General features: G+C 35.4%; 1 protein-coding gene across 3 annotated transcripts in view; it reads left to right on the top strand.

The window, feature by feature from the left end:
• SLC4A7 (solute carrier family 4 member 7) overlaps window positions 1-23,890 on the top strand; it is an 86,854-nt gene that overhangs the window by 39,047 nt on the left and 23,917 nt on the right. For 2 of the 3 annotated variants that reach the window (XM_032183452.1, XM_032183453.1), the window contains exons 3-9: window positions 5,956-6,099; window positions 7,406-7,541; window positions 8,526-8,686; window positions 10,511-10,699; window positions 19,278-19,393; window positions 20,865-21,022; window positions 22,418-22,505. In XM_032183452.1, the coding sequence (XP_032039343.1) occupies window positions 5,956-6,099; window positions 7,406-7,541; window positions 8,526-8,686; window positions 10,511-10,699; window positions 19,278-19,393; window positions 20,865-21,022; window positions 22,418-22,505 (992 nt within the window). Of the gene's footprint in view, window positions 1-5,955; window positions 6,100-7,405; window positions 7,542-8,525; window positions 8,687-10,510; window positions 10,700-13,389; window positions 13,759-19,277; window positions 19,394-20,864; window positions 21,023-22,417; window positions 22,506-23,890 lie in introns of all 3 variants that reach the window. The other variant, XM_032183454.1, reaches the window with a different exon arrangement.

Below are 23,890 nucleotides of genomic sequence, written 5' to 3'. Positions count from 1 at the left end.
TCTATGGGAGGTGTAGACTTCAGTAATTCAATGACTTTTCCATGGAAAGTGGAGTACGTGCAGGGGATCATACAATTCACTTTAGCTTTCCTTATTACGTAGCCAATTTAAAGTAGATGATTCCTATATAAATAGAGAATCTTAAATGAAATAATCTTTGAAGGAAATGAAGTAGCAAAGAATATGTTTTTAATATGCAACTATTTTTTCTATAGAACGAGAAAGCAGTGCTGAAAAATGAGTACCCTTGAGTTGTTACAATTTCTAACAAGAAAGGCTAGATAATCTAATATTCATTCTCCAAAGCTGACAATGCTGTAAATCCACTACTAGAGGTTAAACAGTGGGAATAAACAAAGTGATTCAGCACTTAAACTTAAAAGATTTACTTTGAGAACATCTGCAGCAGACAATAACTTAGCTTATAATTAAATGCTTAAAATCCATTTTGGGAAACTCCCATGCTAATTTTAGCATTTCTTTTAAGCACAAAGTTCTTTTTAAAATAGAAGCCATTAAAAACAAGCTAATGCCTTTTACATAAATGCTTAAAATAAATATTTAATGTAAAATGGACCAAGATGGAAGCAATGCTATTTAAAAATGTATGACATAAGTGGTGTCTTAACTTATCTGAGAGAGTTTATGTGATGCTCCTGTTCTGACTGCATGTATCAGAAATTTTATGAAAAGGTAATTAATGGCAGTTTCATAATCTGAAACATGTAAAATTGTTATTCAAGCAGTAGGGCCAGGATACAGAAGTTTACCAAACAATACCAACTGAAACTTGAAGCTTTAAAATGAACTTGATGGCTCCAGCTTCCTCAAAGATTTTTGAAACAAGGCAGAAGACAACTTATTGTCTGTTGATGGCTTTCCATAACATTTACTGATGTTCCAAACATTGACTAAAGCTGTGAAGTGATGGGTCTCAGAATTCTTGCTGAATAGATGACTTCTCCATTTGAAATTCATCAAATGCTAGTGTTGAACAACAGTTGAAACTTCTTAAGTGTGAAGATTTTTTTCTTTTTTTTTTATGTAGAAAAGGTGACCTTTTTTTCCTCAGAAAGGGTTAACCCTTATATGCGACAAGATTCCCCCATAATATTTTTCACACCTTATAAATATCAGGAAATAGAGGTATTTGGGGGAAAATTAATCCACTTAAAGATGTGTGCAGCAGTTGTACAAGAGACAGGTATTTGAACAAGTTTGTAAAATAATGCATTTATGACCATTGATGAAGTGGAGAATTTTTTTTGCAAATGTTTCTCTTCAAATCCTCAATAAATAGTGTATCGACTGTGGAAGCCTAGCCTACTTACAGGGCTTGGCATCCTTGGGAAGGGCTGAGAACACTGATTTATTAGTGGACAAAGGTCAACCTTTGACTTTAATGGAACTTTTGCCTAAATTGTCTGTTTCTAGGTTTTCTGCTCTCCAGCAGAAACAACTCTTCGAAATGATCTTATCTATGCATCCTTTCTCCTGAGCGCTGCTGAGGCAGGCTGGATTATACACCTTCAGCTCAGAGTGTGGAACCCAGCTATGGTCTGACTTGGATGTGTGGTACGAGGGCAGCCAGCTCCCCCAGGTACCCAGTGCTGGCTCCTTCCCCAGGAGAGAGAGGTAGAGGCTGGCTGTGGGCTACAAAGCCCTGGGGCAGACGTGGAGTGCCACAATCCCTGTGTAGCTCTGTCAGCTGGCACTGGGCTTTTCCTATTGCTGGTACTACCTCCACGTCTCATGTCATTACTGACAATGTCTTCTTGAATGCTGTTGATTGTGCCAAATAGAAATAAATATTCAGTGCATTTTTCTCTTATGACTGCCCCATCCAACTCGTTTTTCTGCCTTTTCTAAAGTCTACAGAAGAAACCCACTTCTGTGTGTAATGAGTCCTGGTATTTATTGCTTCTGCCAGTCAGCATAATGTGATGCTGGCTTTCATTGTGTAGTGAGAAAACACTCTTTCTTACTGAGCTGCTTTACCATATGCTATGCATACAAAATTTTTGGATTATGCTTTTCAGTACTATCTACGCAACCATTCCAGTACAAAGAGCATATTCTTAGATACACTTAATTACTATGAGCAACAGGGGATTTGGGGATAGGGCACAGAAGGCTTAACAGATCCTAAAATATATTGGACTGTGGAGAACCTGTGGGCTCCAGCTAAGGCAAATAACCATCTTGTGAAAGGATTTTTTTTTATTCCTTTATAGAAATTTGGTTAGAAAATTCAATATTGTCAAAACAGGATATAATTTTTTAAAAAAGGCAATTAATTCTTTTAACAAAGCACAGAAAAAGACTGCTGATAATAAGGTTCTTTTTGGTAGGAAGTTAATGCTTGGAAAACTGAGATGATTGTATACAAACATTGATATTCCTTTTTCCAACATTAAAGAAGGGTGAGGTATAAAGGAGATTCTAGTTGTTCCTAAAGTTTTACCAGAGCAGAATGTATTTGGAGAGGATCTTTGTGCTCTGAAGTGTTTTGGGGTGTGAAAAGATTTGTTTTCACTTTTACTTAATTCACTGAAGATTATTTTTCATATTTGTGTACCTATAACTTCTGAGCAAACCTGTGATATAGTTGATATAGTTGCGCTAATAAATAGCATTGAGCTCATTTTTGTGTGTACAGGTACTTTCCATGATGTATTAGTGTAAATTGTAATGATGTAATTAGTGTAAAAGCATGAGATGATGGATTTTGAATACTTCATGTTAGGGTAATGTTTTTGGGGATGTGGGAGTTGGAGACACCTGAGAGCACACAGCTTTTCTTTTTCCCAGATGCTTTTTTGGCCTCTTTTATAGTATCATGGAACAATTTAGGATCTCTGCAGATCCTTCACGTATGACATTACTTGCTTAAATAAAGGCTTCTAAGTAAAATCAATGACCTAACTTTGTATTACTATCTGATGATTTTTTTTTTTAAATAGCAATTCCTATCATAAAGTTTTTATCTTTAGCTGACTATTGGGAGCTTATGGAAAAGATAGTCAGACTCTTGTCAGAGATGCACAGTGAAAGGGTGAGGGGGAACAGATGAAAAATGCAGTATGGAAAGTGCTGACTGGCTGTTTGGAAGTCGTTTGTGTTTTTTTTTTTTTTTTTTTTTGGTGGAGTATGTTGTCCGTTCCTACACTTGGAGCTTTACTGGTTGTCTTCCTGAGCAACCTGATCAAAAAGATGGCTTCAACTTTGAAGGTGGTCCTTCTTGAGAGAGATTGAACCAGATAGCCAATCTCCAGATGTCCCTTACAACAGCAATTAGTATCGTCTCTACAGTTCAAACTTCTAAGTAACAGGATTTGAGAATGTATAACGTTCCTTTCCGTGTAGGTGTTATCTTGATTTCCCTCGGTAACGTAGCGAAGAACATTCTTTGTATGAAGCTTAAAAGTTGTCCATTTGTCAAAGTGATGTTTAGGAAGAAGGAAGTCCTGTGTGAAATTCTGCTTACACAGTTGCCACATCAGAGCATTTTGGATGTATGATTTTGATCTCTCCAGGAGTTTAGAAGTCTTCTATTAATATTTTCTTAGGGCTCTGGGAAGAAACCAGAATATCTAAACAGAGCATTTTCTGTTTCCACTTTATTTGACTTATAAACTGTAAACTGACTTGCACCATGTGATTGAGACATAGTGAACTCCTATCATTTACATTTTTTTCATAGGGATAAGGGCCTTAATAGTAAATACCCTTGGTGGATTTGAACAGCTAAGCATGGATAAAGTCATGTTAGATTAAAATGTACAATTATCTCTTGAGTTCTCTATCACTAAATTTAGTATCAGGCAGTCCTCTAATTCTATTGATGATTGGTTTAAAGTAATTCTCTAACAGGCTTTACTTGCGAGTGGTGCTGTGGTACAAATGTTGGTGGGAGTTAAGCTTTGAAGGTCGAGCAATTGTACTTTTTAAGCTTTTAAAAACACTATTCAAGTAAAAGGTGGTGTTCCTTTTGAAATAACACTGATTCTGGTAATATGTATCATAGCCATTTTAGAGTTACCTTTTCCTCTATTACTACTATGTTTTGGCCAGGGTGAAGGGAACTGTAAGTTGTTTTTCTCGGTTCATTGGGAATGAATGAAGAAAAATCTTACGTGTTTTTTGTTTTGTTGGAAATCATGCTAGCAACTAAATCTTTATCTGTTCATCTTCTGGCTTTAGTTTCTCCTATTTGAATAATGAAGTTAAGGGAGCACAGACCTACTCGACACAGCACTCTTTATTTTTAGGGGCTTTTTCAGTGCTTTTGTTTGTGAAGTTAGAATTAAGCTTCAACCTGTATAACTCTTGGGCAGCTTTACTCTGCCTTTTGGTGTTAATATCCCTGCAGCATCCAACAGCAGCAGTTTAGGATTTCCTAGGTAATAGAAGAGATGGAGGGTGTGGGTCCAGCTTCCCAGCAGGGCTGGCTATTCTTTGTGGAAGAAACTCATAAAAGAAAGGTCTCTATTGATAAATAGTAGTAATGAATGCTTCAACAACTTAATCTGTGTTCTATGCTTCAAGGGAACAAGTTTACTGTCAAAATGCTTCATTTCAGATTTGGTCATAGTCCCAGTCAGTCCACTCCTATTAAAGCTAGTGTTTGAATTGAGTCAAGCCTCAGGTCATGTAATTCAGAAAATAATCTTGACTAGATGAAAAAAACGCTGAGCTTGCTCACATATTACTGATATATTTTTTTTTTTTTTGCTTAGTCCTTTCTCTTGTGTAACACAGAAAATATTGTTTTATAAGGTATTATTTACAAATTTATATAATCTTGAGGCTTAAAGATGCTTCTTAGAAGGCATGTTTGACATGTGTGCATACATATGCATATATGTGTATAGTCACAACTCCTGTGGCTTGCTCGGCTTCTATAAACTTGCTGAATTTACATCTCTCTAGGAGCTCAAAAACCACTTCCTTTTCCTTTTGTTAAAGTCAGTCTTCTGTAATAACTCTTCTACTGTATGAAACAAAGTATTTAGTGTTAACCTCCAGGCTTATAGTTAATGTGTCTTTTCCTGAGATTGTTTGTTTAAAAAGGCATTGAAAAGGTTATTGTACATGCTAACTCCTTTATAGAAGGCATTGTAGTAATATGTTCATAACAGTTCATTGATTTTTTTTTTTTTGTCAGGCTGTTGGTGCTAGTATTGCATTAATGTGAGAGGTCAAAGGAAAATAAGATGTTGAAAGTAAATTTTTTTAAACAGCAGTATGCATTAATTTGAGGATGTGCTATCTAAATTTGTTAAAGATCCTAGAATGGTGGAGGGAGGGGATAACAACAACTGTGTCAGTTGTGTGATGTTTTAGGAATGCATTTTCAGATGTAAGTTTCTGTAAAGCTCTTCAACTAATGATACTAAAGGAATGATATGTTTGAACCTCAGGTTCAGCTAGGTGTGTTGATATTTAGAGAAATATTTGTGGTTTATTCAACCATAGAAAACTTCCAGATTGTAAGATATGGGTAACTTACTGAAGTTTATAAATTTAACTGTGAGATCACATCTTGCCATTGTAGCCGCTATCCTGTTACAATGATTCCAAACAAACAAGGTGTATCTTGTAATTTCTCTGCTTTACTAATAGTTTCCTGGTGCTTTTCAAACAGCTTCTTCCAGTATAGATCAAGACTGTTTTATATTACTTGTTTCACAACTGAGTTCTTGAATTGGCCCATAGTTTATTCTTACTCATTTCCCCAATAAAGTGAGTATAGCATTAATTCCTTGACACTGGGGAAAGACAGAAAACAAATGGTAACACTAGTTAAATAAAGGTAGTTCTGCAAAGTTTTTCTGGATTTTTTTTTATTGTTGTTTTACTTTGTCAAACTCCTTGTTTTTTGACAATGATACTAAATTTGGGCAGGAGGTAATTTTTTTTGTTCAATTGTTTCCTCTTGAACTTTCTTGAAAGGCCACAGAGCTGTGTATATTGGAGTTCACGTCCCCTTTGGAAAGCAGGGCCGTCGACGGCATAGACATCGTGGGCACAGGCATCACAGAAGAAAAAAAGAAAAAGAAACTGATAGAGAGGATGGCCGAGAATCTCCATCATATGGTAATAAATTTGTTGTGGGAGTTCCTTGTGTCTCTTGAAAATAAGCTTAAAATAGTTACTCTGTGCTTAAACATTGTGCTGTTTCTTTTATTCTTACTGCAATTGTGTATTTCTAACTCCAATCAGGCAAGGATTTTGTAGTTATATTTTATCTGAATGAATCATAAGTTGTTGGGCTTCATCCGGGTCTGTGTCTGAATGAATGTTTAGCAGCCTGCACTGAATAGGTTGGACCAGGGCTTTTTAATACTCCCCTTTAGCTTAAAAAATACTACTTGACTTAAACACCATTTTCCAGATTGTGTGTTCTTGCATTTCTTTCAAAAGTGCTGAGTGACGCAGAGAAAACTATGGATACAGCTGTGAAAAGGCATTTGCCATTTGATCCATTTACTCCACCCTTTCACCTGTCCATTACTTATAGTGAGAGACTGTACTGCCTCCTGAGTTCTAGTTCTGGATTCCCCCATCCCCTCACCCCTCTGTCAGCAAGAAATGACTTGCCATATTCTCTAAAATGAAAGTAGTGGGCACTTCTCTTGGTAGATTTTCTTGAAGACCTCACACCTACTTCTATTCCTGTACTATAATGACTGAAAAAATTATGGTGTAACGGGTAACTATTTGTTCTACTTTGGGTGTGGATACCATGCTGTTCTGTCGTGTTTCTGTGATGAGAAAAACACTGTATTTAAGGCCAGTTCCTGAAACAAAAGAATTTTCAAATAGGAACGCTTTGACGAACCTCCTTTTACTGTTCGTGTACAGTTCTTTGTTTCATCTACCTTCAAACATTACCTTCCCGAATACAAATTATTGCTATGTGATCATATATTTGTAGAGTCTCCTTGCAGGTTCCAAAGCATCAGGCAATATTAAATAGATAGAAATTTACTTCTGTCTTCTGGGATGTTTTTTCAGATACAAAGGATGCGGCAGGATTCCTAGGATACACTGGATTTGGGACAGGATTTTTTTTTTTTTTTTTTTTTTTTTAACTTTCCTACTGGTTTTGCTGAGGATGTTTTCATATCGTTAATCTATTGAAAAATTAAAAATACTTAATTGTGTTACCAGAATACAAACATAAATTTCCAGATGTTACTTTGTTTGCAGAAACAAAGCAAAATTTTAAAAGGGCCTCCTTTTAAAGAGATGTCCATGTTTCTATTGTTTCTGTGCCCTCTTGAAGAGAATATTGTACTGCATGTTTCTAACTGAGACCAGGATATTCAAGTATTACATTTTGTTTCTTGCATAATAGAAGCAAGTTCTTTTAATTGTTGGCTTCCTCATTTTCTTTCAGACACGCCATCCCAACGAGTGCAATTTATCCTGGGTACTGAAGATGATGATGAACACATTCCCCATGATCTCTTCACTGAAATGGATGAACTTTGCTTCAGGGATGGAGAGGAATATGAATGGAAAGAAACTGCTCGGTAAGCTAAAAGTAGATTGTTTCAACGTATATTTTCTAATGATTTTATTTCAGAGAACTGCAAACCAAGTCTAAGTTAAAATTATTGTGAACTATAAGATTTGGTTAAATTCAGGATCAGCAAATTAAAACTTTTTTTGTTTAATTTTGGAAGAATTCATATGTTTTGTTGAAAGACCCTCAGTCTTACTGATGCTGTGTTGACTTTCCTAAAACTCACCATGCTGAGCATTGTGAAAGGTACAACTGTTTGTTATTAATACAGGTGTTCAGCCATGTAGCATAGTATTTACTGTCTCAGAAATCTTTGCTCTGTTATTGGTGATAAATTGGTGTAATTTTTTTTTCTCAAACCTAAATAAAATTAGGTATTTACACGTTCTTTTTAGGAAGTATTTGATTAATTTTTTGCAAAGTTGAGTGCATGAATGTTATAGGAGGCCACAATTATGTTTGGCCAACATCAGTTAAACTGTTTCCTTCTACATGTGCTGTAATATATTCTTCTGGATGAAGTACTTCCAATTATCTTAGTGTGTGCTAGCTTTTGCAGACGTTCAAGTTGCATCACACCTGTGAATCAGAATCAAGATCTGTAATAGTATAGTAAAACATATTAATGTTGCCTAACTCTTGAACATCTGACTTGGCATCCTTGGAGACTCAAATATTGTATACAAGCATTTCAGACAGCTGAGATGCAGATCAAGTATTGCATTGTTCATAAGAATTCATGAGTAGACAGGTGTTGTTGAAACCTGATGAAACAAAATTGGCAAAAACTAAAGCAGTTGAGCATGGATAAAGGCCAAGATGAAAATGTTACAACCATTAATTAATTGGATTGTTTGAGAAATCAAAACCAGTATGAGCTGACAGGTCTTCCTCTTCTGTGTTGTTTAGAAGTCATAGGGAAGGATGGGGTTGCTTGCCAAGTTGTCTGTCTTCCATGAAGAATATAAATGTGTGTATGTACACATTTCAGGTGGCTAAAATTTGAAGAGGATGTTGAAGATGGAGGTGATCGATGGAGCAAACCTTACGTAGCAACTCTGTCTCTACACAGTCTCTTTGAACTACGAAGCTGTATTCTTAATGGGACGGTCATGTTGGACATGAGAGCAAACACACTAGATGAGATAGCAGGTTGCAGCAAAACTTTTTTGAAATATTTTATTCCTAATTTTTAATCTGTAACTTTAAATGCTTTTGATGATGTCTTTTTATGTTCTTAAAAACACTGTACTGAAGAATAGGTATGTGCTTGCTTACTGCGGTTTTCTTCTTCTGGTTATAAAGAGCTGATCTTGCAAGCTTCACTTATGAGCATCTGCACTAGATGAATAGGACCTCCTTTATAATGGATTTTAGGATGAGGCCCAAATTTTACCTTTATGTTCTAATTCCTGAATGTGTTCTTTGTCTTTGTTTCTACAGATTAAATGTATGTATCTTCCAGAACATTTTTAGGACTTATTTGTGCACTTTAGTACCATAATTATTAATCATAACTTGGCTGATGTTAACTTGATGCCATTAGGGCAGTTGAGTGTTGCACATCTGGTATTTTTTTCACCTTTATAAGAGGTGAGCAGAAATAAACTATGTAAACGTTGTTTGACCCTACTATGTGTTGAGTGTCCTCACTAATCAAGTGATCATATTGGGTACTATAAAATTAGCTTTGAAAGCTTTCATATATACATATATCTGCGTAGTCTGAATGCCTTTTAACTAGCTTTATGTAATTTTCCTGGTATCTCTTGCTACAGATACCACATGGGAATGCCTTCTCAGGAATCATGCTAGGCTAGGCTGATTGACATGTCTGTGATGGACAAAGTGTTTTGGCATAAAAGCTTTGGCACTGATATATTTTTTTTTTTGAGTCTTCAAAATCCTCTCAGGAAATTGATATTTCCTTCCTCTTTTCCTGACTTACAGAGTAAGATTGTTTAGTACGTAGTCTGTAAAATTATGAGGAGATCACGTGAATTTGTTTGAAGTTAACGTTAGGTGCCATTATGGAAGCATGTAGGATAGTAATTCTTGGCAGGGCATGAGGCAATAAATGTATCGTTCTGGTTCCCTGAGTTAGTAATACCTAGGAGGTATTCTTGGTTCTCACTTAAACAGGGCAGGAGTTCTGTTTTGAGAAGCCATAGCAAAAGACTACATTGCCTAGTAATCCTAAAAGGAGGCTGCACTGCACTGACAGACTTTTCCACATATGATTTTGCCTGTAAGGCATTCTGAGCTGTCACCCTTCTCAGTGTGAAAATTTCTATGCACCTACGGTTTACTAGTGCAGCAAGGTTCTTCATGCACGAGTTAATAGAACAATGAATTTTAAAAGTTGTGTGTCACATAGTTTTATGTTAGTTTGTGCAGGTTTATGTATGTTTGTTTCTAAATAACAGTAAACAAGCAAAAAAAACCTGTTAAGTAATCACAGCAGATATTTTCCCAGACATGCAAACTTCTATGCTTCTTGTAAGCATATGGATGATGTATCCTTCTGAATCATGGAATGGTTGGAGGTTGGAAGGGATCCCTGGAGATCTAGTCCAACCTCCCTGCTCAAGCAGGGTCCCGTAGAGCACGTTACAACTTGATGTTGTTGACAGCTGACTAGTCAGTTTTAGATGACGAGACTAGCATTTGCTTTATGTTTCCTCTTGGAAAGTATACGAATGACATGAAGTCAGTAACATATTTCTTACAATGATGCTAGTAATAAATAGTATTTTGGATGCACACGTTGTGCATTGCTTATTTGCTTGTTTAGTGACATCTTTGAAATTTCATTCAGATTCTTGAAGATGACTTTGCTTTTGAGAAGGTACTTTTTGTAAAATAAATTCTATTTTTTTTCCTGTGATTTGGTTGACCTGCAGTGTTAGAGTGTGTAGAAGGAAAGATCTGATATATGTATATAATTTTGATTTTTCTGTTGTTCTTGTTATGTAGATATGGTTTTGGACAACATGATTGCTTCTGGCCAGCTGGATGAATCCATAAGGGAGAACGTGAGAGAGGCTCTTCTAAAAAGGCACCATCATCAGAACGAGAAAAAATTCAGCAATCGGATTCCCCTGGTTCGGTCTTTTGCAGATATAGGCAAGAAACATTCTGACCCTCACTTGCTTGAACGAAATGGTGAGATAAGTTGTAGTGTCCAATTTATTCTAACCTGTTAAATAATGTTCCCACTGGGAGATGAAGGAAAATTCAGCTGATATTAGCAGATAAGTGTTTCCTTCTTGATAAGCAAAGAACTAATGATAACAGTATGTGCTATGTGTAGCTATGGCTGATGTTTCTGTTTATTTTTGAATTTACTCAAATGCTTTACTTCTGCCTGTATGTGTAGCATGCATTATGGTTTTGAAGCGTAGAAATAGACCCATGTTGGTCCTAATACTTTTTAGGAAATACTTTTTAGGGTGTGCTTGAATAAAATGTGTAATCTTTGAGTAATTTCAGCATTGGGGCATAATATATATGTTTGTCAGGTGGCTTGTACTTGCTTATTCAGTCTTTATGCAAGAGATTTACTTTGTAGTTGTGTTGCGATGCTGACAATTAGTGACTTTTAATTCAGCGTTATTATGTTTATATGACGAGAAAGAGTTCACCATCCTAATGGTGAAGAAATTGCTTTTACCTTGGAAACTGTTAATTTTTACCATGTGTTGTAGAGAACAATCTATCTGGAGGAAGAAAAAAACAAACACAATGTAATTAGAGGCTGTTCTAAGTCTTTTATTGAACCAATTCCTGAAAAAAAAATCTGGAATGTCAATAAATTTACTTGAGACATCCAGTTCCAAAGTGCAGATAGCAGTAAATACTGCAAAGCAGCTTACTTTTATTCTTACTGCCTCTATTTCCTTCTCTATTTTGTGTTTTCTTATGCTTTGCATTAACTAAGCCATGTATAATTTCATGTTGAATTTCTTAGTCTAGTGAAAACTCAGTACTGATTTCCTGAGTAACTTCTTGCAATGAAGTTCCTTTCCAGTCTTTGAAAACACCTTATTTTTCAGAACATGTACTCTTCTTAGTTATGTGTTTGTTGGGTGATCCAAGTTCAATACATATGTGGAGTATACTCTAGCCTAGTCTTTCTGACACACATTGTTAGCTAGTGAATATATGATGCATGGTTAAACATTTCGCCAGAAGCTTCAGAATTAGTTTTTTCTAGAATGGAAGTGTGACTGATTTAGAGTGTAACTTCTATATAACGTCTGACTCTTGTTTTGTGTAGCAAATGTGAAAATTTCAAATATAAACTTGGTTTTTATCCATCCCTTGACATCTGTATCAACCAGATGTATTTTTTTCATGTGATAGTTAATTTTGCTCTTTATCCTAATATAGTTGCCCTCTATTAACTGGTAAAACAAACACAAGTGCATATTACTTTTTAGTCTCTTTGTACACCTGTGTGTGTTAGGATTAGGACATTTTATGTTCATAATTCAACACAAACATACTGACAAGTCAAATGGTTATTACCACAGTGATTAACATAGACAAAATCAACCAGTTTTCCTTATTGGTCCTTCTGTCTTCACTGTACTGCAGTTTTGATAGCTGAGCTTTGTGGCTTTAGTTCTTATTTTAAACCATTTTTATCGGTAGAACCCACTCTTCCACTGTTAAAGGAGGAAAAAAATGTATGTGACATGTACCTAAACATATTTTCTTTGCCTCTTTTTTACAAATTATTCTAGGGTTGTCCAGCATGTTGGTCTCTGTATAATGCCACTACAAATGTGAGACTAAATGTGTCTAGTTTGCTGTTTTTTGCTTGATGGCATATTATGTGAAAACAGCATGTTTTGGTCTTCAGAGATTGTAGGAGAAGTAACCAGTACTCCCCTCAAAAGAGACTGCCATCCCAGGAGAAGTGTTTTTTTTTATTATTTTTTTTATTTTATTTTTTATTTGTAAACAGGAGGAATGGTTTCACTAAACCTTCTAACGGAAGTATCGGTATGAAGATTGACAGTCTCTCTCCCTGCTTTATGAAGAACTAGAAATTTGAAGGAACTGTGACAAGACTATGTTCTCTTTAACATGAAAATAGTGGGGCATTGAGACAGGATAGGGCAAGAAAAGTGACACTGAATTTTGGAGAAATATTTTTGGTTTTAGGCAAAAAGGGGATATTTGGTATGTCACAGCAAGAAGAGATGGAGAAGGGACCATGTAACTCCTCTTTGTACCCTCTTTAAAACTATATATTGAGACTACACCTGGCTAGAAAACTTCCTATTAAAATGGGAACTTTGTTGGAAGACAGTTGTATTTAATGTGATTTGACAGTTTGATCATGATCATTTAAAAAAAAAATTCTTCTTAAAAATTTACAATACTTCGTATATAATAGATGCAGTTAAATGTGAAGTCTTGTAATATATTGGCTGCTAATGACTGTTAAAGGTTGTTTTTTTTTTTTTTTGGATGGCGTTAGGGGGTAGCTGCTGTGTAATACGGAATAAATTCTAGGACATTTTAAGAGTCAGTTCTGAGAGACAGAATATTTTTGTTTTGTTCTTATGTTAAGAAAAATATCTTGGTGACTTTGAAACAATATCTTCTCCCACATATCTTTGGTGTTCTAATTAGTACTTATTAGTAATTTCTGACCTAATGTCTAAAATCGGATCTGCTCTTATCTTTTGTCTTACTTGCATGAGTATGACACTTTTGGCCCATAAAGCTTGCAATTTACTTTGTAAATTGTTAATGCATATTTGTTTCTCTTTTTTTTTATTTTTATTTTTTTTATTTTTCCCTGATGTAAGCCTCATGGTGTTTCATTTGTTTTATCTCAGGGGAAGGCCTTTCAGCCTCCCGCCACTCTTTGCGAACAGGTCTCTCTGCCTCAAATATTTCCCTGAGAGGAGAAAACCGTTTGTCTGTTCTTCTCAATTACCTTCTTCCTTCTTCAAGAGCTGGAACTCCGGCAACCTCAAGGTGTACAACCCCTGTCACTACCCCTCAAAACACACCACCCTCCAGTCCTACCTGCAGCCACCCGCCAACCACAAGTGCCCAGCCAAGTTCACTTCAGGGCAAGGAATTGCTGGTGTCCTCTGCCAGTGATGATATTCCTTCAGTAATTATCCATCCACCTGAGGAGGACTTAGAAGTTCAGGACAGCCAGGAAAAGAAGACAGAGGAAAATATTGGCAAAACACCAGGCAACTATCAAAACTTAAGCTATCCATGTGTGATGCTCTCTGCATCAGGATCACTTGCATTGCAATGTTTTTTAGCACATAACTTGGGCACAAGGGGTTATATTAACTGTTACCTCTGCCTGCATGTTTTATTTATTCTCACTTGTGACTGTTTTCTTGTATGGCACTTTTAACTTTTTAGCTTTTTAACTAAAGCTAGCAAAAAAACTCTTTAACCTTCATTTGTGTAGTTAAAAAGGAATTTTGTTTTAAAATATATAATACATAAGCAAAATGTCAAAGATGGTGGCCTTTTCCTTTCACTCACCTACAATCCCTGTCAGGTTTTGTTTTTTTGTTCTTTTTGTCAGTGAATGAAGTAGTATTTTACACCGATGTTTGTTATCCAGTGCTGGTTACAGAACAAGTCATAGTGAAGTATTAGAGACAAATACGAAAAGAAAAAAGGTGCAGTTATGACCGTTGTAATAATGAGTGTCTTAGATCATCATGAAGTATTTCAGCAGTTTTATTTTTGCTTTTGGGCTTTTAAGAAACAGGACCATTACAAATGGTAGCTTGGAATTGTCAGGTTGAGTTTACCTGTACCTTTTCCTAGGTAGCTTTCCATTACTGCAGTGTTTCAGCATCAGACAGTTGCTGATTGTTTTATTGTGTTTGATATGCAAAATAGTTTAAGGTAATTAAAAGCATATCTAGGTCAGAGCCCAACAACTTATTAGTTGCTGACTAGCTAGGCTTTTGGTTTTTACATGTAAAAAGTTATGTAGGCATATATATAAATAGTGAGAGAGGATGGGGAATTGAGGCAGTTTCTTCTGTCAGTTTTATTAAATGTTTCTTACAGTCTGCATGCTTTTATCCTTTCTTTCTTTTGCAAAATCATCACCTACTTAGAAACTAGGATTTTCATGGATAAACCTTGTTTTTAAGGGTATCACCTAGCTTTTTAGACTTCAAAGTCCTAAGTCCTGCCTTTTTTTTTTTTCACAAGCTTATCTTGCCAAAATCTAGCTTGTAGATTTGTCTACTTATGTCTATTTAAAACAAAAAAACAACAACAAAAAAACTGGTTTCAAAGATTATTGGAACATAGTTGCCTCTGAACTGCTGCTGTGCATGAACTGTATGGGTATGTGAAAAATATGATCTGTTTTATCATTTGGTTATACTTAGTGGAAGTATTTTTTTTTTTTTTTTAACCCGTCCAGCTCTATCCATCTCTTTATCAGGATTAGTTTCAGGGTAAGCAAGAGCACACAGTTGTATTCAACAGTGAAAACAAGCTGGCAGAAAAGGCTGCAGTTATCTGCCTTTTCACATTTTGCAGCAAGTTGCTAGAAAGGAAATGGTAAGCTGTTATAGGCTGTCGTCTTGAGTTGGAGTAGGGGCCCCATCCTTACTTCAGTTCAGAAGAGCAAACAAAAACCTCATTCTCTGCCCTACTTCTGGGAAATTAAGAGAATTCTTGTGAAGACCATTCTCTCTCATGGATGACCTTTCAAAGATAATTAAAAACCAGAAGTAAAAAACAAAACAAAAACACAACAAAAACAACAAACAAACAAACAAAAAACATTTGTAAATAGTTTTCCTGTTCTAATTTTTCTCCTCATCTGGCAGGAATGACAGCATGTCAGACATAAGATCTTCAGAACCCAAGAGAAGGCAAACAAATGAAGATCAAATACTTGATACTACTATTAACGTTAATAAAGCATTCAACCAGAATTTCCAAGACGCATTCCTATTGCTTTTGTGCCTCAAGGAGATATTTCTCATAAAGAAAAAATCTGAAAGTGATGATTTCCCAGTGAATCCATTAAATAAATGTCTTTCCAAAGAAAGAACACCAGTAATAATGGAAGACATTTTTGTTTTTCTGTTTTTCCTCTTATTTAATTCAATAAATCATTTGACCACAGAAAGACATTTTCCTTTGAGATGCATTTGAAGACATTCTCAGACTGTGACTTTCTGGGCTGTAACTGAACTAATCTGTCTTGTCTTCTGTCTAATCAAACTCAGAAGGGAACCCTGAAGAGGAAGTCGTCTTCCTTGTCCAAAACAAAAACAAGCAAAAAAACCCAACACCTTAAACACCATTCCATTAAAGATAACGATCTGTATCACCTTGCTAGTAAGCCAGAATATTGCAGCCTGCATACTTTTTCTACGTCTTTGTGATTGACTTGTGTTTGCCTTCTCTGAATATTGGGAAGTGTTTTAATTTGCTAATAGATGGCTTTCTTCTTTTCAGCATTCTTCTGTCCTTGGCCTTGTGCTGTTCGGATTTCATTGTTTTTATTTTGTACTTTGTAAATAACTGGAAGGTTACTGAATTTCATGTGAGTTACTGTAAAAGGAGGGGGAAGGGAGGCACACTTTTCAAACTACTACTTGATTTTCATCAGCCATTCACTAGTTTATAGCAAGTGAACCAGGCAAAGGGTTTTCCTTAACAACTCTTTTTGTCATGTATTTTTGTTTTCCCATCTTCAAAACTGTTGAATACTTAATTCCATAGGAAGAACTAAGAACAGAGAAATGCCACAGCTGAAGATCAAGTGTTAATTCACCAGCAACATTAAACTTTTTTAATAACAGCAAAGAAGCCTGTTACAGAACTTTTAATTCACTGATAAATGTACTTTAAAACTGAATAAAATAACTGCAACTTTTCTCCTAAAATTTACTTCATGAAGATAATTCAGAAAGCTTTGACATGTTTGCCTTCTAGGAGTAAGTTGTGCTAATTCTTTTCCACATAATGAAGGCAGCATTGAAATTTATTAAAAAAAAAAAATTATTTCCTCAAACAGAAATATGGTGTGACTTGGTCTTTAAAAGTTTTCTCCTTAATAAATGTTGCCTATATAGACATAATTATATTGGAACAACTGTGCTTAGGTGTTGAACTCATCTTAGTTCCCCCAACATGATTTTCTTTTTTACTGAAGCAGGGACACGAGGCAAATGTCTTCTGCTTTTCTTTCCTAGTGAACTATTCCTATTAGATTTTTTGTAATCATAGTATTCAAGTAAGTCTAGTTAGCACATAATCTTTAGTGAAGGTGTGGTTATAAGTACTTAAGGGATCTTACAAGGTTTTAATCCAGATTTACTCAAGACTCGTTCCACTGCTGTCTTTTGAAGGAGACAGACAGAGCATCTGCATGACAACATCAAGAAGAGAACTGTACATTTTTAATGGGTGCATCAGTAGTTGGTAAGACTAGATGAATTTCTGTCTGAAAAAAAAATACTAGGTGGTACTGGTTTTACCAAAAGCCTCCAAGTTTGCATCTAACCAAGTGGAGAAGGAAAGGAAAAAAAAAGTGCCTTTATTACTGTGAGATTTGAGTTGTTTTATTATTAGAGTTAATATTTTATTATTCTGAGTTTCACTGCAGATACTGGACGGACTGATAAGCATAATGCTATGCTATGCAATGTCATTTGGAAATGCTCCATGCTTACTTGCTCCATGTCTGAAAGCAAGTAAGCAGTATTCTCATGTGAGCACAGTATTCCATTCAGCTACAGGACAACAGAAAGAAAAAACATTTATACATAGTCTAGGATTGGACAAATATTCTTGTATCAGTGACAAAACTTGTGAACTTAATTGTAACATTGGGGAAATTTTGAAGGAAGTGTTGTAGAAGAATCAGTGTCACTCAATAACAATTAATACTGAATTAAGTTAGTTTATTCTTTATTCTCCTCCTTGATTGACTTCACTTTTTATTCTAGTCTGTTTGCTCTTGATCTCAGAGCATTTGTGGAATGTGTGGAATGATGCTTTATTGCTCATCAGTTACATACATCTTCAGTTACCTTTATTGTTATGTAGAGAAAAGGTGAAAAATGTTTAAATGTATTTTGATGCCCACCTTGCTCTTCTTCTGCACTGAATGTTTAATATTTCTATTTCCAGTTCTACAAACACATCTTAACATTAATTCTTAAACAGTTAAATATTTTGAACAATTAATTTCACAGGTGGCTGTTTGCTCTTAGTTATTCTTGTGAAGAACAGATCTCGGAGCAGAAGGATTGAATGTGATTATTGTTGGTCTAGCTAACTGAATGTAATATTTATAGTGTCAGGTAATTACTTGTGCGTGGTTAGGTTTCAAAAAGGAAATTACAGCTTATTAACTTCATTTAATTTTTGCTTCAGGAAAAACTACCCACACCATTTATACTCCTATGAACTGCAAGAATGAAAATTAATGCTTAAGGCTTGGACCTGCATGTCTTTGACTGATGATGACTCTTTGAAAGAGTCTTTGGGAGATAAAATTGGGAATCAAAGTGAATTCAGTTGTAATTTGAAATGTTAAATAACACCAAATTACTAAATAATAAATGTGGATAGAGGCAACAGTGCATTTGTTGTGATAGAACAATAGCCAAAATGTAGCCAGGGAGGATTTGGTTTTATCTTGACTAGAGCGATGCTTGATCTAAACACAAATTCTGCATGAAATACAAAACTTAGACATCAGGCTTTTTTTAGTTGTGGTTTTGCAAGCATGTTGAAGCATGTTTAATACCACATCTGAAAGGTCTAGTGTGGACAAGCAAGGCAAAATGCACTTAGTGCACATTAAACTGAATAAGGAAATGCTTTGTAATCCAAAAAAATAGGATTTGGGTTTGGTTATGCATGCCTAGACCAGCTTTTAAGTGCTAGTTGGGTAGGGATGACCATAGCAACACGGGATTCACTATATATGAACGCGCGTCGGTCACTTTATTTTCACGCCCTTCGCTGAACCTGCAGTTCACTGTTGACTTAGCAAGCTGCATAAAACTGTTGTGTCTTGGTTCAGGTGACAGAAGAAAGCTGTACATTTAACTCTAATAACTGCATTGTACGTGCCTCGATTTAATGAGTTAGAGAGACCATTTCATATAGTATAATGTGGGCAGATCAATAGTTGGAGCTTAGGTATGCTGACTGAAATTATGTTTTGCAAGCTGTTTATCCTTCCTGTATGTATATCCTTCCTGTTTGCTTGTACAGGTTTAGTGAACTACCAGGGTATTGCTCCTTGTAGCTGTAGCCTGAGGCTTTCCAAGACTTTTTACAATTGAAATACCTGTTACACAGCAAATTGTAGATAACAGAGTTGTTTCCTTTTGGTACTGGAAGGCTTCTAAAGATAGTAAAGATGCTGTCTACTAAATACTGGGGCAGTTACAGTTAGCGTCAACTTTTTTTTTCTTTTTTTTTTTTTCTGGCAATCAGAGTCTCTCTCAGTTTCTGGTGACTGTTCTGCAAATGGCCATCATTTAGGCAACATTTAACTTTGATATTTTAAATTATGTCATTATTTTGGCATCACAGTGAATTGTTACGTTGCATTTATGATACTAATGTAGGGCACTCTTACTGAATAACTTGCACATTTGCTTTAAGCAAGCTGCCACATTGAGTTTTTAGTAGTGTTGCATACTCAGTTCACTTTAAACACCATGTTAAACTTATCTCCTTTATTTTAATCTAGGGTTATTAGCATCTCCACAATCAGCACCTGGAAATTTAGACAATGGGAAGAGTGGAGATGTTAAAGGTACTGGGACAGGCGGAAGCAGAGAAAACAGCACCGTTGATTTTAGTAAGGTAAATAATATTAAATACCATAGTGTTTAGCATAGAAAAAATTGTAGCAGAAGTGTTGTGGTTGTTATTGCTGTCTTAGTTATGTAGAAGTTACATGCACAAGTATAAGAATGTGGCAGAGGCCAAATGTGTCAAATGTTTTGAAACTGTGTGGGACGGAACTTTTGATTTCATTTGGTGATCTTCTCAGTATTTTAGTAACTTAATGAGAGCAGCCTGTGTACTTTCTGACAAAGGGGGAGATATTTTCAGACCTGTTATAAAGACTCTTCTGAAAACAATCTTGTAGATGGTTTTGCAATGGTTTCTCCTAGGCTGCCTTTTTTTTTCAAAGGGCTTTTAAAGAGGATTCATTTTATATGTTTGAGTTTGCTATGCAAAAGCTAATATTCGTTACTGTAAATTCCTTCCATGTCTTTCATAATTGAAATTTGCTGGGCAAGTTGCATTATGGCTGTTGTTATAAAGCAGTCTGTAGTGTTATCTTTATTGAGCAACACTAAGAAATTTGATTTGCCAAGTTAAATAATTACGTATAAGCAAGGGTAACTTTTACACTGTAGTTCTCATCTGATCATGGCAGGTGCCATTTATTCCTGATCCTCTGTCACAGTTTTTATGTTTTTGCTTGGCCTGTCCTTCTGTACACCTGCCTTGTCTCCTGTTGGGCAGGAGTCAGCCTCCTGGCACTGTAGTTGTGGCACACTTGGTGTGGGACTCAAGAGGCCATCTGTAAGTTCTCTAGTTAGCAGTGTACCTGGTGCTTGTGCGTGTTTGTATAGATGTGGACAAAGAGTTCATGTGCTATACCATTTTCTAATACTATTCTGTAACTCTGTACAGAAACAAAAGCTTAGATTTTCAACTCTTATATTCTTCATGGGTGAAAACATGAACATACAAATTCTCTTTCAAAATTACAGCTTTTGAACATATATGAAAGACGAAAGATTCTGGAGATGTTCAAGACCAGGTTGGGTGAGCAACCTGATGTAGTGGGTGGCATCCCTGCCCATGGCAGGGGGGTTGGAATCTGGTGATCTCTAAGATCCCTTTCAACTCAAGCCATTCTATGATTCTGTGCAACTGTGGAATAACCAATTGCTTTCTAGAAACCACGTGTAATTACATGAACTCTCCTTAGTTAATTGTGTTTAATTTGTTAAGTTATGTCCTATCACGGAATGTTTGTCATAAGTTATCCTAGTAAGGTGATTATGTGGTCTGGAGTCTTTTAGAATATAGTAGGTAGCAGTAATTCTAACTTCTAGAAAATAGTTCACTGTTAGTGGCTGGCTGACACTTCATAAATATGTCTGTCTTTTCTGTATTGTGGGATTTTTAATTTGCTTTTGTATTTTTCTTTGTAGCTTGAATGTCTAGTAAATACTGATAAACTAAAAATTATGTTATAAATCTCATGCTAACAAATGTAAAGAAATAAACACTTGTTTAATTTTTGTATGAATAGGTTGACATGAACTTCATGAGGAAAATTCCTTCAGGAGCAGAAGCATCAAACGTGTTAGTGGGAGAAGTAGATTTTTTAGAAAGACCTATTATTGCTTTTGTGAGGCTCTCCCCTGCCGTGCTTCTCTCAGGTCTCACAGAGGTTCCTGTTCCTACACGGTAAACAAATGCCTGGAAACTCTGGCTTTACTTCCATTATAAATTAATATTATTTAAGAAATTAATAATACTGAAGTTCTCAAATAGTCTACTATTTTTATATGCACTCCATAAGCTCAGGAAATCTAGACTTGTGCTTAACACGATTACAGGTTGTTTGGTCATGCCTCAGTCCTAGTGGAGAGAACTTATTTTGTATGCACATTGATTCATTCAACAGTTCTGTGGTATTCGACAAACATTTGTAAATATATGGGTTTGATATTTTTGTTAAAAAAAACAAAAAAAAAAGAGTAAAATGTTTGTTTATTTTTCATAATTTTTAACATAAATGCTATACGGAAAGGCAAAAATAATCTTGGTGGTGTTGTCTTAAGTGGTTGTTAGAATTTTCAGAGGGTAGTTGACAGTAGTGCTCGTAATTCCAAAATTTCTGCAAATGTTACTGTATTAATTCAGCTAAAATTATCCTGTCATAAGTTTTCAGAATGCTGCAGGCTGATAGATTTTGAAATAGCACACTCTATTTTGAAGATACAATCTTAGTTTTGGTTAGCGTAGTCAAAAAAAAATAAAATAAAAATTGAGCTTTTCATTTTGTGAATTGAAAGTAGGTGCTACTTTTTCAAATGTGTGGTACTTGGGAAATTCATTTACATGGCCTGTAGTAAGAAGGTTGTAGAAAGAATTACTGCAGTTTACTGTTTATAAATTCTAAAGGATATAAACCAAAGTACTAGTTCAAAGAAAAAAAAAAAGTGCTAATGATGATTGTGATTGGAAATTGAGGCTATCTGGTAAAACACACTGTGACCCACCCTCAGATTAGATTCCCTTCCTAAAATGTCACTTTTACCTTCTTAGGTGTCCAAAATCTAGAATCCCTTCCCTTCCACTGACACAGGACCAGGATGCGTCTATGAGTATGCCCGATGTGTTGCTTGAAGTATATCCGTGTATCAGTTGTATGATGTACCTGTTGACAGAAATTTAGGGGTGTTTGACTCCTACAGGAGAGGTGATTATCAGAGAGACTAGAGCAGGTCATAATGCTCCTAGGCCCTACAGGGTCTTTGCCAGTGACAATGGCAGAAAGATGTATATAATTCAGAAGAAATATTCATCGGGCTCTAGCCTCTGCATTTCTTCTCCATTTATAGCATTAGGAAGTTGGAAAATTAGGCTTAATTAAGATTTCAGAGTAATCTTGGTTCTGGATTTCAGTTCCAGTAATGACTTTGAGGTGAGCTTTGCAGCAGTCTATAAGACCTGAAATGGGAAGGAAAACATGTTTACTTCACCACCAAATTTTCTAAAACATTGGTTTGAAAAAAAGAAGCCTCCGAGTATATTCAAAAGAGCCAGCCCTATTTATCCCTATTGTTTTCTCCACAGATTTTTGTTTTTGTTGCTGGGACCAGCAGGCAAAGCTCCACAGTACCATGAAATTGGAAGATCAATAGCAACACTGATGACAGATGATGTGAGTGATGTATTTTACACATCTGTAGTTAAAGAAGACTAGAATAATGTATTAACTGACTGTAATAAATGTATTCTGGAATGACGGGTTAAAGAAAAGGAACCAAACCTGCTAAATGTAGAACAGTAGAAACTTATTTCTTGTGTTAGTGACTTACAAAATTGTAAATTAATTTTTCACCTTGCCTTTCACTTAGAAATGCTAAATGTATTTCAGAAGAGATACTTGAGCTTTGCTTTTATTTTATTTTATTTTTATGTTAAATTAGGAAATAAAATTATTAAATAGAACTGCATCTAATATGGATCAGCATAGCTGTCAAAAATGACAGCAAACTGTTCAAATGACAGCAACTGTTCAAACGAGTCATCACAGGTGTTTTTTATCAAAGCCAGATCGAATAATTAAAGTTAGAATTTTACTAGGAATTTGTAGTCATAGGCTTAGAGCCCTGGTGGACAGTTTTAAAGAGCACAGGGGAATCAGAACTCATTAAAACTGTTGTCATCTTACTGATTAAACTTCGGATGTTTTAATTCTGCCTTTGCATAGAGCGCCACCTGCTGAATTGCTCATAAATATTAGAATTTCTACTAAGTAACTAATAATTCTTCACTCTAGAAAAAGAAATCTGTGTTTGGAAATTTAAATCAGACTGTTCATTTTACAGTTGGCAACTAATCTACAATATGGTATTTGTACAGCATAAGAACTGAGTGTTCAAAATTTTAGTTAGAGCTTCAAATTTTTTAGGTGGACCGATTTTTGGAATACTGTAGATCACTGAAGAAAATTTAAAAAAATAATAAAAAATTAGTGGTCTTAAAAGACCTGAAAACCTAAATAGTCGTAAAAGATCTAATTTATAATTGGAAGACTTAATGGTTAGGTCTTTGGAGATAAACGTTTTATGCTTTAGAATGTGCAGAAACAATTTAGAATCATCTTCTCCAGTCATTTTAATAGCAAAGCTATCATTTCCTTTCCCTGTTTAAAAAGCATTTTCAAAATTCAGAGATTTTGTTTAAATGCTACCTGTTTGAAATTGCCAATTCAGAGAATTCAGAGTTTGGTGTTGTGGCTTGTAATAGGGCTAGGTTTTTCTTGAGAAAGGGGTTTTCCTTTCTGGTGCCTTTTCAGATGGATTGAGCTAGAGGATCTACAAATGAAATTTTTATTCTTAATTAAATATAAAAAAAAACAAACTCGTGTTTTGGTTTAAAGCTTGTTCAAAGGTGCTTTTTCATCCTCATTTAGCACAGTACAGCAACATAGTGACCATAGGAAGGAATTGCTCAAGCAATAGTACATTAATTTGATTTACTTAATATTGAAGGTTACCGTCTTAATCAATTTTTAGAAATAAATTCATTGTGAGTTTGAAG

The sequence above is a fragment of the Aythya fuligula genome, chromosome 2 (assembly GCF_009819795.1).
Source record: "Aythya fuligula isolate bAytFul2 chromosome 2, bAytFul2.pri, whole genome shotgun sequence".
In the NCBI taxonomy this organism is placed as follows: Eukaryota; Metazoa; Chordata; class Aves; order Anseriformes; family Anatidae; genus Aythya; species Aythya fuligula.
Note: the sequence above shows the minus strand (reverse complement) of the source record. Positions and strands in the feature narration are given on the sequence as shown.